This window comes from Tursiops truncatus, chromosome 2 (assembly GCF_011762595.2).
Source record: "Tursiops truncatus isolate mTurTru1 chromosome 2, mTurTru1.mat.Y, whole genome shotgun sequence".
NCBI lineage: Eukaryota > Metazoa > Chordata > Mammalia > Artiodactyla > Delphinidae > Tursiops > Tursiops truncatus.
The window spans coordinates 104,338,648-104,356,972 of NC_047035.1; the positions used below are offsets into that span (position 1 = coordinate 104,338,648).

Here is an 18,325-nt window from a genome sequence, read left to right on the forward strand (position 1 = left end):
AACAAAACAAGGTAAATTCTAATGTCAATATGACCTCAATATATTTTATACAAATTCTTTCTATATTTACTATTTACCGTCTCTACAGACACATAAAAAAGATCTATTTCTACTACTTAGAGTCCAGCAAACAAATGCATACTTCCTCTCTGAAAAATGTGAATGTTACCTAACAAACAGTAAATATAACAATGAAATAAGAATGATACAGTCTATGAATTATTTGCACTGAAGGAGGAGCCACTAGTCCTAACACAAAGAAAAGGGGAGGAACAGCAGTGTATTTCTGCACCAGGGTAAAAGTGCATTCATTCATTCAACCAGTAGATGCATGCCTTATCTAAGTAAGGCACTGTGCTAAGAAGTACTCTTCCACTAAAATGCACGCTTTTCTGCAGATACAGAAAGCAGACTCCCTCCTAAATATCAACCGTCTTATATTTAACTCAATACTAAGGAAAAAGTTAAGATTTAGCTTTCCATTTCTATTCAAGATAACATAATTCTATACACATGCAAATAACTTGAATAACTGTAATCAGATCACCCTGGGCTAAGAACACACAGAGGCCATAGGAAGTTCCTGAAAACCTAGAGGAAGGGTAAATATGTGTCTAATCTTTTAACAATAACCAAAACAAAAAAGGCGAGGGGAGAATGACTAATCATTGGAGATGGATAGACTTAACTCTGCCAGCAAGGAAGGCACTAACGCCAATCCCACAATCAAGTGTCCCTAATCCCATGAATTTCTAAAGAAACCAAGGTGAGAGACAAGTAGAGAAATTCTGCGAAATGATTTCCTTCTATGATGGATTGGCAACCCTAAAGGATGACAGCAAGCAATAAGTGTAGTCTGGCTTCAGAAGACAAAATTTCTAATTTTTAACCCTGTATGATACTCATAAATAAACAGAAACATTTTGGATGAGCATATCTGACTAGAGTCACATATACAGTTTCAAAGCTAATCTTGCAGGATATTTTAAGAAGTATCTTACAAAAGTAAATCCTGGATCAAAATTTATCTAATAATCTTTACAAATGAACCAGAAGAGGGGAATGAAAGTAAATCCATTAAATTAGCAAATAAAACCAAGGCAAGCAGAGTTGGAGCCATCTCAGAAAAGTTCAATAGAAAAAGAAATGGTTGCTAAATTACAGAAAATAACAAGGTTAGTATATTTATGAATAAGAATCAAATGGTACTGGCATAATTTGGAACAAGCCCACCTCAGTCGAAGAATGGCTTTTAAAACACAAAATGACCTACAAAATAAATGCAAGAAATATAGTGCTAATGTTAAATACCTCCAGTCAGAAATAACCTATCTGAACTTTCACAGACGTTTCACTACACCTGTCTTATGGCACTCAACACTTAACTATTTAAATCCCCAACCTGATCATAAACTCCTTATTGATTCTCCTCATAGTAGGTACTCAATAAGTCTTGACTCAATTAATTAGAATGCATATTGTACTGAAATAGGAATGAATACAATAAGAACATAAACCTTTCTATTTTAGAAAACACTTTCAGAGCTATTACATTACTTGATCCTCACAGCCTCCTGGCGAAGGAGGCAGGACACGGAAAGAAACTGGGGCTTGGAGAGCTTAAGTGACTGGCCTAAGACTACTGTGTCAATGTAGTAAATGGTTATCCTGATGGAAGATTATGCTTTTTCTGTTAACTAATTCTGGACGCTTTTTGTCGAGTGCTGCTTTCAGTTGGTCTAATTGGGAGCAATACTTGTTGAAATTAACCGTTTGGTTTTCCAGAAGGAGCTCATAATAGAGGACTTCTTCCAATCCCACCATTACACAACATCACCTTCTTTGGACAAAGACCGGCCTCTGGTGTGATTGGTGGTGGTTCATTTCGCTTGCCCCACGATCTCTTCAGTTCCATATTACTATACAGTATCCACTTTTCATCGCACGTCACAATTTGTTTTAAAAACGGAACGCTTTCATTACGTTTCAGAAGAGAATCGCACACAGAAATATGGTCAAGAAGGTTTTTTTCACTTAACTTAGGTGGAACCCAAATATCAAAGCGATTCACATAACCAAGCTGGTGTAAATGATTTTCAACGCTTGATTTGGATATTCTGAGTATGTTGGCTATCTCCTGTGCAGTATAACGTTGGACGTTCTCAATTATTGTTTCGATTTGATCGCTATCAACTTCAACTGGTCTACCAGACTATGGAGCATCGTCCAGGGAGAAATCTCCAGAACAAAACTTCGCACACCACTTTTGACACGTTCGATCAGTCACAGCACCTTCTCCATACACTGCACAACTTCTTGTGCATTTCAGTTTCGTTTTTACCTTTCTTGAAATAATAAAGCATAATATGCCGAAAATGCTGCTTTTTTCTTCCATCTTCAATATTAAAACGGCTACACAAAAATTCACCAATTTTGAAAACTCTTTTTTTAAATGCATGCTGATGTGAGAGCTGTCACATACAATCTAACAAAATGTTTTCGAATGAAGTTAAAGAACTAAGTGCTACTAGAGCCATCTTACAGAAAAAAACGAACAAACCTTTTGGATCACTCAATATTTAACCCAAATTAACCCATCCAGACTCATTTTAATAGTAGTTCACAGTAACTTTATCTTGGGAGGGGAAGCTAAGGGAAGGAGAAGAAACAACTGACTCTCACTCTTCCATTTCCCTAATGAAACAGGAAGTTTTGGCAAAGAAAGGTGGAAAGCTGCCATGTCACCACTGAACTTTCTCCTTTTCAAGTACATTTCAGGGCTTTCATAAGAATGAGTAGTATGGCAGAGCCTCCTAGCAGAATGGTTACCCAAGTACCACCTTCCAGCTCTATTTGTAGAAAAGAGGTGAAGTTTTCATTTATGATACTATTCAAGTATGTGGAAAGTTGTTTTCAATAAAATTTTAAAGTGTTGTTTTAAATAATGATAACTAAGCCTAAGTACATTATAATATTGAACTTTTTGTTGTTCATTTTACATACTATAGGACAAGCTAATAAGAAATGTGGCTTTCACTACACCAAGTGCTGGCTGGGTGGAAAGGAATAAAAAAAAATTCCTCAACAGGTTTAGAAACACTTAGATACTGCTATGTTTTATGGATCAAGGTAAAAAGAAGCAAAGAGGCCTGTTTTTTCTTGCATTCTCAAGCTGCCCTTTGACTACCTGTTAAGACTATATATATACATTTGGATTCTCAAATAATCAGCATGAGGCTGAAACTTTATTTTTCTTGTCGTATTTCATGACTGTGGCTCCCTGCTCACTGGTACCGAGTGAAGAACAGAAAGGAAAGAAACATGATCTGACTACCATTTCTCACCATGAATGCAGAGCAAGTGGCACTACAACTTAATGAAGGAGCTCACACTGCTCTGGCCTTATTCAAGTCACAGAAGTTCAAAGCGAGAAGAAATGACCTTGTCTCACCTCATTTACAGATAAGAAGCTAGTGGTCACTGGTCAGTGACTGCCAAAAGCCAATGAACCAGGCAGTACTGGATACGTAATTAGATCCCAGGTTTCCTCCTTCCTTATCCTGTTGCTCCGACAACATCTGGCAGCTGATGGAGAAGTGTCAGGGGTGGAGTGTAGGACAATAGGGTAATAAGCATGGGCTCAGCCTGGTTTGCAGAGCTACAAACTCTGAAGGCACTCCACCTGGCTCCTAATCCTACTGGTGGGCAGCAGGTCACCATAGGCAACTCTTGCACCCAACACATCACAGCCTCTATGTATATTCTACCTGTCAAATGGAAGTGAGAGCAGCAGAATTCTGAACGGACATCTTCTGATGACTTTTCACAGTAAATGACTTTGAAAAATCAAACTGACAAAGGTTCTACATTGCAACAATCCTACTTAAACTGAATTGCAAAAGATCTGATGTTTCAACATACCTTTTCAAATATATGTTACTCTTAAAACAATTAAATCCTGGACACTCCAAAAATAGCTAAGAGCTGTGCAATTTATCTCCTGGTACCAGTCTGTGGAGAACAAAAATCTAGATAAACCTTCTGACCTGCATAGGCAGCAACATGCCCACCAGGCATTTTTCTGAACCTCTGAAAATCTGACTGACAAAATAACTGGCAGATAGTATAAGTACTGTAAGTGTAAACTCGTATGCAAATAGTTTTTTTTTTCTTTAAAGAACAAATTTTGGAAAATAAGATATTTTTAGATATGTGGTGTTTAGACACGTGGTGTTAACTCTACACAAAATTATCACACTGCAGAATGTGAAAACCCTGGAAGAAATATACTTAGGAAAATACAGGCATGCCTCATTTTACTGCACTTCACTGAGCTTCACACGTACTGTTTTTTACAAATTAAAGGTTTGTGGCAACCCTGTCAAGCAAGTCTATTGGTGCCATTTTTCCAACAGCAATTGCTCACTTCACGTCTCTGTGTCACATTTTGGTAATTCTTGCAATATTTCAAACTTTTTCATTATTATTATATTTATTATGGTGATCAGTGATCTTTGATGTTCCTATTGCAAAAAGATCACGACTCATCAAAGCCTCAGATGATGCTTAGCATTTTTTAGCAATAAAGTATTTTTTAATTAGGTATGTACATATTTTTAGACATAATGCTCTTGTACACTAAAGAGACTATAGTACAGTATAAACATTAACTTTAATATGCACTAGGAAACCAGAAAATTCATGTGACTTGCTTTATTTTGATATTCACTTTATTGCAGTGGTCTGGAACCAAACCCACAAAATCTCCAAGGTATGCCTGTAAAATAAAACAAGCAGGCTGGTTTCCAACACTTGGCTAGGTTTGTGTATCGTCACTACTCCTGTCAGTATTAACCATTTAACAATTATAATTACAAAGAATTTTCACATGACTTATTTTACAAACACAGAATGTTATTTCCCCATTTTAAAAGGGGGATAAGGAAACTGAGGCTTAAAGAATTAAAATTTTTCTCCCATGTCCCACAGCTAGTAAATAATTTTTCATTTTTCTACAACAGCAAGAATTTTTAAAAAATCATTATGCTTAAATCACTTTTAAAAATACATAGGAGGGCTTCCCTGGTGGCACAGAGGTTGAGAGTCCGCGTGCCGATGCAGGGGACACGGGTTCGTGCCCCGGTCCGGGAAGATCCCACATGCCGCGGAGCGGCTGGGCCCGTGAGCCATGGCCGCTGAGCCTGCGAGTCCACAGCCTGTGCTCCGCAATGGGAGAGGCCACAACAGTGAGAGGCCACAACAGTGAGAGGCCTGCGTACCGCAAATAAAAAAAATAAATAAAAATACATAGGAATTTCTTGGCATTAAAAAAAATCTTTAAAAGAATAAAAACAAGAAAAATGATAAAGTTTTCTTTATTTTTCTTCTCCAATTTAAGGCAATATCGACAGTATACTTCCTGATTCTAGACATTCCAATAATTTGCCCCATCCTTCTCACTCTGTAATTTTTTGTTTATTGTGGATTTCATTGTGAATGCCTATATATATATATATGAATATATGCACAGCACGTTTTTCAACTTATGTCAACCCATTTTGATTTCTAAAACTTCCTGATATCATCCAAGCAAAGACTATGCATTTTTACTGACATGATACCAAGTCACTTCTTAAGACTTCTGTTTCTCTCTTAAGTTATAAATTTCATGAAGCATATAATTCCTCTAAGTCCTTTTTTACTTCCTACTACAACCTGTTCAGCACCAGAAGGTCTCCTATAAATGCAGAATACAATCTCAATATTCCCCTTCGACTAGGGTTTCTCAACAAACATTTTGGGCTGGTAATTCCTTTCTGTGGGGAGCTGTCCTGTGCACTGTAGAATGTAACAGCATTCAGGAGTTCGCCCACCAGATACCACAAGCACACCTCTCCCCACTACGTGACAATCAAAAGTGTCTCAGACATAACCAAATATCCTCTTAGGGGCAAACTCATTCCTGCTTGAAAACCACTGTCATAGGCTAGGCAAAAAAGTATCCATTTATCCCTTGTTTGGAAAGAATAGTAAGATCAGCTGTGTGAAATTTTTGCAGGTTGAAGTATTCCCCTCCTCAAGATATGAAAATTTAACAAGAAAAAAAACCTGAAAAAGCCAAACTCTATGACTCATAAACCTTATCTGCTAAAGCAAATAGTTTTCAAGTAAGGTCATATAAAATTTTAAATTCTTTATAAAACTTGTCACCGTCATAGATGTCACAAATATCAGCTGTTTTCTTAAATAACTTAATAATCCCACTTGTTTACTATAAAAAGTTTAAGATAAATTTCTTCCAAACACAGAAATAGTCAACTCGGGGCTTCTCTGGTGGCACAGTGGTTGAGAGTCCGCCTGCCGATGCGGGGGACACGGGTTCGTGCCCCGGTCCAGGAAGATCCCACATGCCGCGGAGCGGCTAGGCCCGTGAGCCATGGCCGCTGAGCCTGCTCTCCGCGGCGGGAGAGGCCACAACGGTGAGAGGCCCGCGTACCAAAAAAAAAAAAAAAAAAAAAAGAAATAGTCAACTCACATTTTGCCTTTCTATTTTAATGAGGGAATTAGGGTTACAAAGAAAATATTTGAGCAATAACTATAAAAGCTCATGACTTATTCCCTCCTTTATGACTATCACAAAAATAAAAGGCAGCAAAACTTTACAGACGCACAGCTATGGGCTAATAAACCTGATTGGACTTCCACTGGAGGCATTTCCTAAAAGAAATGGGTTTATTTGCTCTGGCCTGTTATAAAGTTGATGTTGGCCATGGGCAGAATACCTTATTGTAAAAAAACAAAATAAATTGTAAGAAAAGAAAGTTTCCTTTCCTACACTTCACCAAAAAAGAGGGGAAGAATGATGTAAAATTATTATTATGGCATTTTAATTTCTAACATGAAAAAATTCAAAAGCCTCAGGCAGTATACTTCACAATTTCACAGTATGTTTACAATTAGAATCACAGAGTATTGGCACTGGAAGGACCCTTAGGTGTTACCTAGTCCAACCCCTAAGTCTTAAAGAAAAAGAAAAAGGAAAATAAGATATGGGAGGGAAGGAATCTTCGAATGTATCCATAAACTTTAATTTTTAAAAATCTGAGATAAATAGGGCAAAACGTTTTAACTTGGGTAAGCAATTCTTAGTGATTACATAGGAATATTATATTTTCTGGTATTTTTTTTCTATTAAAGGTGAAATTAAGATGAAGAAATTAAGGACCAGTGAGGTAAATGGATTGTCGAACACACCAACCTCAAACCCAGGTTTTTCCTAAATGCTAGCCCAGAGCCTTTTCAGATTTCAAATAGTGTTTACAAACTACAAGAAATAATTTGTTATTATTAGACAGTAGCCTGAAGAAACACTTGATCCCTGCAGAAGGCACTGGCCATTTAATTCCTTAAATGTCTCCTTTACTTCTCTTTCTCTTGCACTAAGTGTGAGGGGAGGGCATGTAAATAAAGTATGTTATTGCTGGGCAAACCACACAGAACCAATAAAAAGATCAGTAAACTACTAAAAGCAGGCTCCTCCGTAATTCAGGGCAGCACAATTGCACGCTCTCTCTCCCTCTCTCTCTCTCTCTCTCTCTCTATATATATATGTATGTATGGTCCATATATGTAATTATAAATTTTAGGAATCAGATTTTTTTAAAAAGTAAAAAGAAACAGGGGAATGAATTTTAATGATATATTTTATTTAACCCAATGTATTCAAATATTATTATTTCACCATGTAATCAACATAAAAATTGTTGAGATATTACACTCTTTCTCCTACTAAGTATTTTCAAAACTCAGTGTGTACTTTATACTTCTAGCACACCTCAATTTGCACTAACTAACTAGGCTGCAAGTGCTCCTATAGTGGCTACTGTATAGGACAGATGGGGCTAGGACTACTTGTTGACTGAATTAAAAGCAGTTCCATCCACTTGAGTAGTTCTTTAGATTTCCCTCCAAAGCTGACAAAATGCCCAAAAGTCTTCTGCAGAATGCAAAGGTATCCCCAGTGTCCCCAAAGCTTAACATGTAAATGGTGCAAATAATTAATCTTTTTGAAGAATGGAGAAGCACACTACAATCTACTTCTATACACAACCCCTAGGGTAGAAGCATTGGTGTAAATTCTTCGGCGTGCAACCAAGCAGCACCTAATGATGATGCTGTTCGTGGCCTGAATTTCTCTCTATCGCTCCAAAACAAAATTGAAATTCCTCTTCCTATTGAGAGAATAAGCAATATTAAGGGAAGCTGTCACTTTCTCAGAAGCTCAGAAGTATTATGAGTTTGAATCCCTACCGACAAGCCTTTCGTAATGATCCTCCCCTGCCTGCCGATCCTTTCCCAAACCCTGCAATCTTAAAGAGAAGCCAGCTCCCGCTCGCTATCAACTGCCAAAAAGATCACTGCAAAACACAATTTCTTTTTTCTTCTTCCTTGGTGCCACTTTGAACGTGTGAGGCCACGCAGCCATCCTCGCTCCACGCGAGATGCAGGGAGGGGTTCTTTATGCTTCGGGGCCAGAGGGGCCAGGCTGAGGGCAGGGAGAGGCCGCCCAGGGTGAGCAGGTGGGACGGGGCAAGGGCTTCGACCTCAGGGTCGCGAAACCTGGGAATCCTGGCAGCCCGGGCGGACACCCCGTGGCGGCGGAGGCCAGCGCAGACCTCCCCACGCCCCGCACCTGCGGCCCAGGGAGGGGGCCCAGCCCAGCGCCCTCCCCGGAGGCGGAGTCGCGGGCGGCGAAGGGAGTACGGCCCGGGCTGGAGCCAGGAAAGGAGCAGCCCGCGGAGTGGGCCCCTCGGCCAGCGCCGACAACCCCAGACAGCCCGCGGCCATGCCCTCTTGCTTACCGCCCCAGATCCCCAGCTTCAGCTGGGACTTGTTCAGGTTCTCCACATAGTCCCCCAGGAAGCGGTTCAGCAAGTCCGCGACCACCGACTCCAGCACCATGGTGGTCTGAAGCGCGGGAGAGGGAGAACCCGGAACCGCCCGGCGCAGCTGAGGGCGGCGACCAGCGCAGCGAATGACAGCCCCCACCCCGGGCGCCGACCCGCCCCCGCGGCGCGCCGCACCGCGCGTGACTCGGCCTGTGCGCAGGCGCACCGCCGCCGCCGCTGCTGCCGGGAGCGGGAGGTGCGTGCACTCGCTGCCGACTCGCGGCCTCGTGGTAGCCGCTTCCCGGGCAACCGAGGGTGGGCGGCGGAGCCGGTTTGGGGCCTGCCCCAGAGGAAAGGGATGTTTGAGAAAGAAAAGGGGAAGCCGGAGTTGCTGTGCACGGAGACATCTCTGTGGCCGCTGTGCTTCCCTGCTGTCGCCTTCTGTTGACCTCGGGTCCGCAGGGCTCAATCGTTCCCGCAGGAAGCAGCTCTGCGGCCTCGGAGCCGACCCTATGGGTGCCCGGCGCTTCCCAGGCCTCCAGTGCACCCTGAGCGCCTCCTAAGTTACCACCCCTTCAGGAGGGAAAAAAAGGAGACGCTGCACCCTCCTCCTGCTACATATCAGCTCCGCCTAGCACCATCTCTCCGCTTACTTTTGCTTCCTGAAAACACACTAATAATTCACAAGTGGGAGGAGGAGGAACAGAGCCGCATCATAAGATGGCAGATAGAATGGGAACTGAATGTGCATTTCGTTAACTCGTTCTTTTACTCCCTTCTGTTGCTAAGTGGCTCTTAGTTAACTCATAAGCCACTTCTTAGTTACATACCTCGGTAGGGAAATAAAACGACGTAGTACTTCCTTTTTTTCCTTTAGGTGTAGGTGTATTTATCTCTTTCATGCAATCATTGAACTGTTTCTGGTGTGGCAAAGCTTTGAAAGTGGGGCTTTTATAATGCAAGGACTTTCACGTTAGTAAAGTTTAGCCGCTCATTGACAAGCCAATCCTCTTTAGAGAACAGGACTTCTTTTTCTAAAATTTGTTTCAAAAAACTGTTGAGATACTGTAAACAGACATGAACCTAAGAAATAAGATCATTTGTAGTCACAAGTTTATTAAATGCTTTGCTACACATAATGTCTGAAAAACTATGTGTGAATTGCTTTTAAACAACCTGCTATGGACATTGTGTACCCCCAAAATTCATATGTTGAAATTCTAACCCCTGTTGTCATGGTAATAGGAGGTGAGGCCTTTGGGAGATCATTAGGTAATTAAGCAGAGCCCTCATGGATGGGATTCGTACCCTTATAAAAGAGACCCCAGAGAGCTCCCTCACCCCTTCGGCCGTGTGAAGATACAGCAAGGAGACAGATATCTATGAACCAGGAAGTGGGCCCTCACCAGACACTGAATCAACTGGCACCTTGATCTTGGACTTCCTAGCCTCCAGAACTGTGAAAAATAAATTATTGTTTTTAAACCACCCACTCTGTGGTATTTTGTAATAGCAGCCTGAATGGACGAAGAGGCTCAAAAAGAAAAATCATTCCTTAAATACAAAATCCATTGGAGAAGAAAAAAAGTCAAAATGTCTACAATTGGTATTATGTAAAATGGATGTAAAAGAAAAAACCAATACTAACCAGTACTGGTGCTATCAGTAACCACCTGCATCCTTCGCTTCAGCACACAGAATATAAAACCTTAACCGTTTGTTTTTCCGAGCTTAGTCACCCTGACAAAATACCTAGGATGTATTTTGAAGCACGTCATACTTCCCTCCACCATCCACAAACAATTAACAGCCAAACCTGGCTATTCTGCTTTGGCCATATTTCCTAAATTCTCTTTATATCTCATCCGAACCATGCAATCACCCTCTAACTGGCCTCCTGGCCTCCAGTTTTTCCCTTCTCCATCCATCTTCACATTGTCACCACAGCTAATTTCCCAAAGCACAGGTGAGCTCAGGTTAGTCCCCTGCTCAAAAAGACCCAATAACTTTCCAGTGTTCAGAAAGCCCTCTTCAACCTGTACCAAACTTGTTTCTAATCTACCCACAACAACCCCTCTCTCCTTGTACATGCACACCAACTATGTACTGAGGAGAATGCAGAAATATATATATATATGTATATGTGTATATATGTGTATTTGTAAATATATATATATATATATATATATTCTTGTTGGGAAAGGCATGCACCAGAAAAAGATAAAAAGTAAACAATGCAAAGATGTATGAATAACACAGCAAGATGATATGAAAGATGCCACGGGCAGAAGAGTATAGTCAAGCAAATGGCACAGAGGAGTAATCTGCTGGGGAAAAGTGGGCAGTACTGATCCTTGTGTAATAATTTCTTGTACTTCTTTTTTTTTTTTTTTTGCAGTACTCGGGCCTCTCACTGTCGTGGCCTCTCCCATTGCGGAGCACAGGCTCCGGATGCGCAGGCTCAGCCGCCATGGCTCACGGGCCCAGCTGCTCCGCGGCATGTGGGATCTTCGCGGACCGGGGCACGAACCCGTGTTCCCTGCATCGGCAGGCGGACTCTCAACCACTGCGCCACCAGGGAAGCCCTAATCTCTTGTACTTCTATGGTACTTTACACTTTTGAAAGAATAATGCATGTGCCTGCCTTTATAAGCATTATTCCATCTTATTAATACTTCTCCAGTTATACCTCATGAGCTATCATGCCATTATTATGCCAAGGCATGCATTTTCAAATAAGCCTCATGAAAGATCTGTGAGACAAGTAATGCAGGTCGTCGTATTGTCTTCATTTATAGGAAAATTAAAGTCAGTGATTTACATTAAATTAAATGATTTACATAAAACTACACAGCAAGTGTTTCTTTCCTTCAGTTTCCTGAGCCCTGACACTTTTTCTCTTTTAATAAGTAGAGTTAAATCACCACTAGGTGATTTCTTGCTCTGAAAGGTTGATGACAGAATGGAAACTCTCATGGTGGAAAAATTCAGCTCAAAATTGTCAGTACAAATAATGCTATTACCATAGAAGATAAAAAGCTTTTAAGTTTTAATATTTTACTTTTTAAGTATGTTTTGAGGGATTGGTTATTATGTACACAGAGTAATGCCCCAAATATCCCATACTTCTTGAAAAACTCCTAATCCAAAACAAACCATAACCAATGTTAAGAAACACCATTAGGGCTTCCCTGGTGGTTCAGTGGTTAAGAATTCGCCTGCCAATGCAGGGGACAGAGGTTCGAGCCCTCATCCAGGAAGATCGCACATGCTGCGGAGCAACTAAGCCCGTGTGCCACAACTACTGAGCCTGCACTCTAGCGCCCACGAGCCACAACTACCGAAGCCTGCGCGCCTAGAGCCCGTACTCCGCAACAAGACGCCACCGCATTGAGAAGCCTGCGCACCACAATGAAGAGTAGTCCCCGCTCGCCACAACTAGAGAAAGCCTGTGCTCAGCAACAAAGACCCAACGCAGCCTAAAATAAAATAAAATTAAAAAGAAACTCCATTAGCACTCTAACGCACAGATACCAAAAGGAATTTGGATACAAAGGTTAACTAAAGGAAATGAACATTCTAGTAATTATGGCTCTTGCTTCAGAACAATGAGAAGGTTTGCAAAGCTAAACTGCAAGGAGGGACTGGGCAATAAAAACAAATGAGCAAAATATTCTTCCTGTTAAAAACAAAAGTCAAAATTAGGGACACTTTTTAAAAATTAACACTCTTGCTTAAAAATTGAAAAATAAGAAATTCCAATGTCACACTACTACCTCATACCCACACCCCATTCCCCAGCCCTGGAGTTTGCTGAGAAAAGCAAAAGGGATTTGGGGGGAAAAGGAAATGGAGGGGAAAGCTAGAGAATAAGCGTGACAGCATGGGTTTTCAGAAAAGTTAGGAAGTTTAACTGGGAGAAAGCACAGGAGTGGATTGCAGAATGTCAGAGACAGAGGCAATCAAATATCATTTGGTTAATCCAACCTTCTTCTTTGATGGAGGGGACACTGACTGCGAGAGAGAATTAAGTGACTTGCCAGGGTCCCACAAGAAGTTAGTGACTATCAGTGCTAAACTCCAGGTGTCCCAACTCCGTTATCTGTTTACTTTCCATTACTCCACCCTCCAATTCTGTTGAATGAGATGGATGAGTCAGAACACCGGTATTTTATTGGGTTATAAACTCTCTTCTTCTTGCTTTCCTTGACACCCAACCTCCTATATATTATTTTGCAGTTCTCCTTTAAGTGGTTCCATATCCTTCTACTCCAAGAGCACCTCTGACCTCGATGGTGTGTGATCTATTTATGCTTACTTTGCAGAATTTTTTCAGCTCCATCAGTGAATGTTCCCATAGCTGTGATGAAGCTATGATAACAGTCTCCCTCTGAGTAGATTTGGGTGTTCCAGGCTCAGGGCCTCATCCTGTTACACCATCCTCCCAAGTACTGCATGGCCCACGCTTCCAAGGTAAGTAAAACATAAGGCTTAATGTGGTCACAGGGGACCAGCCATGCGAGGGCATGTCTCTGCTGTTTCAAGAAACCTTATATAGAAAATGCTTCCAAAGTGTTATTAAAGAAGGTGAATGATGAATAAAAACAAAGCAATGCTGCTTGGCTTGGCCAGAAAGAGAAATGTTTTTAAGGGAATCCATGTGTGAATCACCTAATTCCTAGCCACGCAGACCTGTATAATAATAACAGCTAAGTGATAGCCACACTTACTGTATGCCAGGCATTTCATGCATTTTTAACCCTCACAACAATCTTGTGTGGTAGGTATTATAACCCCCATTATACAACTTCAGCTCAAAGAAATTAATTAACTTGCTCACAGTTCCATAGTTAAAAAGTTGCATAACATCTGAACCTAGGATAGATCAACTCCAAAGTTTATGTTTCTTTACCCCTAAATCATCTCTCCCTTCACGACACAGCTCTGCTTAACAACTTCTCAGACAACTTCTCAGATTGTGAGCCTCACCATTTTAACCTAGGGGTTTCTGGGCTCTCATTTGCTGAGCTAACAGCATCTTGTCTCCTGAGAAAAGATGAGTCAAAACACATTCACGTGACCCTCAAGTATATAATTTGGTAATCATTCTGCAACAGATTTGGCACTGGACCAAGAATTTTGGCCAGGAGTGGAGCTCATATAAAGACAAACAAGTAGCTAGTCAAGGGCATGGCAAACCCAGGGACACATCAACCCTGCCCCCAGACTAAATATATAAATAGTGTGCAATAGTCTCTTCTCATTTCTGCCTCAGCCAGATGGAGTTCAAATATGTCATCCTCATCATTTCATTTCTCCTCTGACAGATGTACATAGTTGATATGATCTTGTACAGCCTGGACCTACCTGCCTAGCACAGTGGCTGAAACCCAGGAGGCATTCAGTAAATATTGCTTTGAATGAATAAATGGACTAACGAACATTTGCTCTCTTCTGTAGTAACAATAACTATCTGACATTGTGTATATCAGGCTCTATGCTAAAGTTTTCACCTGCATTATCTTATTTTATAGATAGATAGATACTATTATTATCAGAAGGGGCAAGGGAGCTCTCCTGGGTCTCTTTTATAAGGTCATTAATCTCATTACCTCCCAAAGTCCCCACCTCCTAATTTTACATTTGATACTGTGGCTTGGAAAGGTTAAGTAACTTGCTCATGGTCACATAGTGAGCGGCCATTCTAGAGTCAAAACCACTGATTTCGGACTTAATTTTCTTTTCTTTCCTTTTCTTTTTCCTATTTATTTTATTTATTTATTTATTTAGGCTGTGTTGGGTCTTCGTTGCTGCACGTGGGCTTTCTTTAGTTGTGTGGAGCGGGGGCTTCTCTTCGTTGCGGTGCGCGTCTCATTGCGGTGGCTTCTCTTGTTGCGGAGCACGGGCTCTAGGTGCGCGGGCTTCAGTAGTTGAAGCACGTGGGCTCAGTAGTTGTGGCTTGCGGGGTCTAGAGCGCAGGCTCAGTAGTTGTGGTGCACGGGCTTAGTTGCTCCGCAGCATGTGGGATCTTCTTGGACCAGGGCACGAACCCGTGTCCCCTGCATTGGGAGTGCAGAGTTTTAACCACTGCACCACCAGAGAAGTCCCTCCCTTCTATTTTTCTTAATGATAATAATAATCACAGTTTATATGTATTTAGCACTTACCATGTTCCAAGCACAGCGCTAAGTATTTTACCTTATTAGAGTTGTTTAATCCCCAAAACAACTCATTTATGCCCATCAGTATGTATTTTTCTTCCATTTCCCATCATTATGTGAACTTGGATACCTTAGTAGGAATAATCATAATTTGCAGGGTTTATGTGACTATTCCAGAGACTATATGTAAATCATCAAGTACAGTGGCTGTGTACGTATATATCCTGGAAACAAAATGCACATGCTCCATCCTAAAATCACCTTTGCATGAGTTCAGTTTAATTTACTGAACATCATTTGGATAAGCAATTAATTTGCAAGGCGGTATCTTAGGCAGAAATAGTGTACACCCAAACGCTGAACAAAATGCCTCAGATCTCTTTCAACCTAAGCTAGTTGGAAGCAGGTCTCTTACAAAGTGAACACAGGTCAGTTTTCAAAAGAGAGGAAAAGGATGTCTCAGGTGGGCACAGCCTACAAACGTGCCGTCAAAGGATGGTTCCAACAGCCCAGTTGTATGCAGGAGTATATTTTCCCAATTAAAACATCAGCGCACAAGGTTTAAGAAGTGGGTTGTTATTTTTTAAATTGAGGTATAAGACACAATCTTATATCTAATCTTAAGTGTATGCTAGATCATTTTTTTTACATATGGATACACCCCAGTAACCCCACCCAGATCAAGATACAGAATATTTACAGCAGCCCATAAGGTTCCCTGTATCCAGAGTGGTTTGTAATCAACAAACAAAAACGATTTAAAATCAGAACAGAAAACCAGAAGGTAGGTAAGGAACTTCGAAAGCTGGGCAAACTAAGGGCTGGATTTGGGGGAGGATATTAAGTAAGAATAAGACAGATTCGACTTCTATCTCCTCTTATTGGTGGGTGTAGAGTGCTTCTGTGATTCACACTCATTATGTCCATCGATCCTCACAATGACTCTGCCGTATAGTAAAGACTTTTTGCACGTGAGTAAACAGAAACATCCCTACCTGAAGCAGGAGAGAAAGCGGATCCAGCCACGTGGCAGAGGGAAAGTTGGAAGGCCTGTCGTCAGGTTACCTATCAGTGCCAATCCGGCCAGCCCACTGGCGGGCGTCCCAGGCCCCAGGTATAAAGGCTCAAGCCGACTGCCTTTAAGCTGTACAGAACTCCGCCACACGAGCTTTGATCTTCCCAGAGGCTGTATGCCTGTAGAGGTTGGTGCCACAGGCGGATCGGTGCGGAGACCTATATGACGCTGGACCCCAGGTACATTATGAGAGACCTATAGCCTTGCTTAACTCCCTCAGGGACTCGTTTGAGGCTCTTTGCACTTTAAGCGGGGAGCAAGCCGAATATCCTGGAAAGGATAATAATTATTTTAATTCTCTCTGAGGATTTGAGTGCAATAATCCAAGGATTCAGGAAACTATTGCACAAGCATAGTGCCACTTGGCACCGAGGACAGCACGAGGCAAACATTTTGAGAATCTCCTCCTGAGGCCAGCGAGGACAGGTCTAGATTAAGGCAACAAACCCAAAGTGTACACTACTACAGAAGAGAGAAGAACGATTGTTTTACCGTCAGGGAAACACTGAAAGATTTGCAACAGCAGCGTGAGGGGCAATTTGCCTGGTCTGGGGGAGGCAGGAGGAAGCACCCAATGAGTAGAAGAGACGGGCATTGCTGCGCCCAGCAGGGCTCACTATGACGATCCGTGTGTGCTTGTGTATTGCAGGCTGACCAGCTCCAGCAGAGGTTCCTCTGCAACCGGCACCTGCTGCCTGATGTGGTGCCTGGAGCGGCTCCGCTTGGGACCCGAGCACCTCCTGCGGGGCAGAAACCGGCTTTTCCAGGATCAGGCCGGCCGAGCCACTGCTCTCAGGCCCTCCCGGTGCGCAAACGTGCTCACCCCGGACCGCATCCCCGAGTTCTGCATCCCCCCGCGACTCGCGCCCTGCCCGACCCTGGCTGCAATCCAAGACAACAGGGGCGAAAAAGCAGGGACAGGCGACGGCGCGGGGCGCACGGACTGGGACCCACGATCGCAGGCTGCGCTCTCGCTGCCTCACCTGCCCCGGGCACGTACAGCCTATGGCTTCTGCGCGCTGCTCGAGAGCCCGCACACCCGCCGCAGGGAGTCGCTCTTCCTCCGGGGCCCGGGGGCCGCCCCGCTCCTGCCCGTGCTCCGCCCCCGGGCGCGCACCTTCGGAGGCGGCGTCGGAGACGCCCCCCTCGTGCCCCCGGGAAGAGTCCCTGCTGTGCCCCCGGCGGCCCTCGGCGGCTCCCGCCCGCACCTGGACACGCTCACTTTCCGACCCCGCGGCAGCCGCCTCCTGCGCGCTCCCCAGGGGCTGCTGCGCTGCGCGCAGAGGAGCAGCGGCCTGGCCAGTGCCCGCTCCGTCGCCAGCGGGGACGGGGACGACGACGACGACGAGCGCGGCGCCGGCTCCCTGTCCCCGGCTCAGGCCCCCGCCACGTCCCCTCCGCCGCCCCCCGACCCGCGGCCCGAGCGCCTGGAGGCCGAGGGCACCGTGACTCTGGACCGCGCCGGCGGCGCCCTGCGCCTGGGCGCCGAGTACAGTCGGGACAGCGGGCGCCTCCGCGTCCGGCTGCTCCACGCCGAGGGCCCGGCCGGTGGGGCCGCCGAGCCCCGCGCCCCCGTCGGCTGCCACGTCAGCTTCGTCCTGCAGCCGCCGGGCCAGACGCGCCGGCTGCGGGGCGCCGTGTTCCGGCGGAGACGCCGGGCGGTCTTGGAGCAGGACTTGTGCTTGGACGGGCTCTCGGAAGACGAGGTGCGCCGCCTGGCCGTGCGCGTCAAGGTCGAGAACCGGGGCCGCGGGCTGGAGCGGGGTCGCCTGCTGGGCCAGGGCGAGCTGCTGCTGGGCCCCGTCCAGCTCCTGTGAGGGCGCGCCCTGCCCCAGCTCTGTCCCTCGGACACAGCCGATTTGTACAAAATAAACGTGTTTTTATTATTCTACTCTGGCCTTTGTTTCAGTCTAGTGTTGGCAGAGATAATACTGTATTAATTACCACTGTAAAGGGTGTTATATTTTGTGTACATACTGTCAATATTCTTTTTGAGTAAACGGTATGCTGTTTTGCAGTGGTGTTTCCCAATGTTGATAGCCAATGGCATTGCAGGTGTTCCCCACGATACTCTTGAGAGATAATGAATCACATGAAGTATTAAAATTAGAGGGTTTCTTGGTGATCTATTTGCTCCAATATCCTCATTTTGAAGTTTGTTCGTTCCACAACATCCATTGAGACAATCTTAGAACATGTAT

The 18,325-nt window shown here is 43.7% G+C and overlaps 2 protein-coding genes across 4 annotated transcripts in view; one reads left to right on the top strand and one right to left on the bottom strand.

The window, feature by feature from the left end:
- The window catches only part of VPS13C (vacuolar protein sorting 13 homolog C), a 174,702-nt gene extending 165,702 nt beyond the window's left edge, over positions 1-9,000 (bottom strand). For 2 of the 3 annotated variants that reach the window (XR_004525195.2, XM_073801104.1), the window contains exon 1: positions 8,862-9,000. Coding sequence is in view for 2 of the 3 variants with exons in the window: in XM_073801104.1 (XP_073657205.1) it covers positions 8,862-8,961 (100 nt within the window). In the remaining variant the exon portion in view is untranslated. The remainder of the gene's footprint in view (positions 1-8,861) is intronic. The other variant, XM_019947640.3, reaches the window with a different exon arrangement.
- A 3,080-nt stretch (positions 9,001-12,080) lies between these two features.
- On the top strand, positions 12,081-18,009 carry LOC101331339 (C2 calcium-dependent domain-containing protein 4A). Its single transcript, XM_019951088.3, has one exon. It carries the CDS (start codon positions 16,823-16,825, stop codon positions 17,939-17,941), a length of 1,119 nt encoding a protein of 372 aa, XP_019806647.1. The 5' UTR covers positions 12,081-16,822; the 3' UTR covers positions 17,942-18,009.
- Positions 18,010-18,325: the final 316 nt, after the last annotated feature.

Coding starts and splice junctions, on each gene's coding strand:
- LOC101331339 (XM_019951088.3), top strand. CDS start 16,823: ATGTGGTGCCTGGAGCGGCTCCGCTTGGGACCCGAGCACCTCCTGCGG.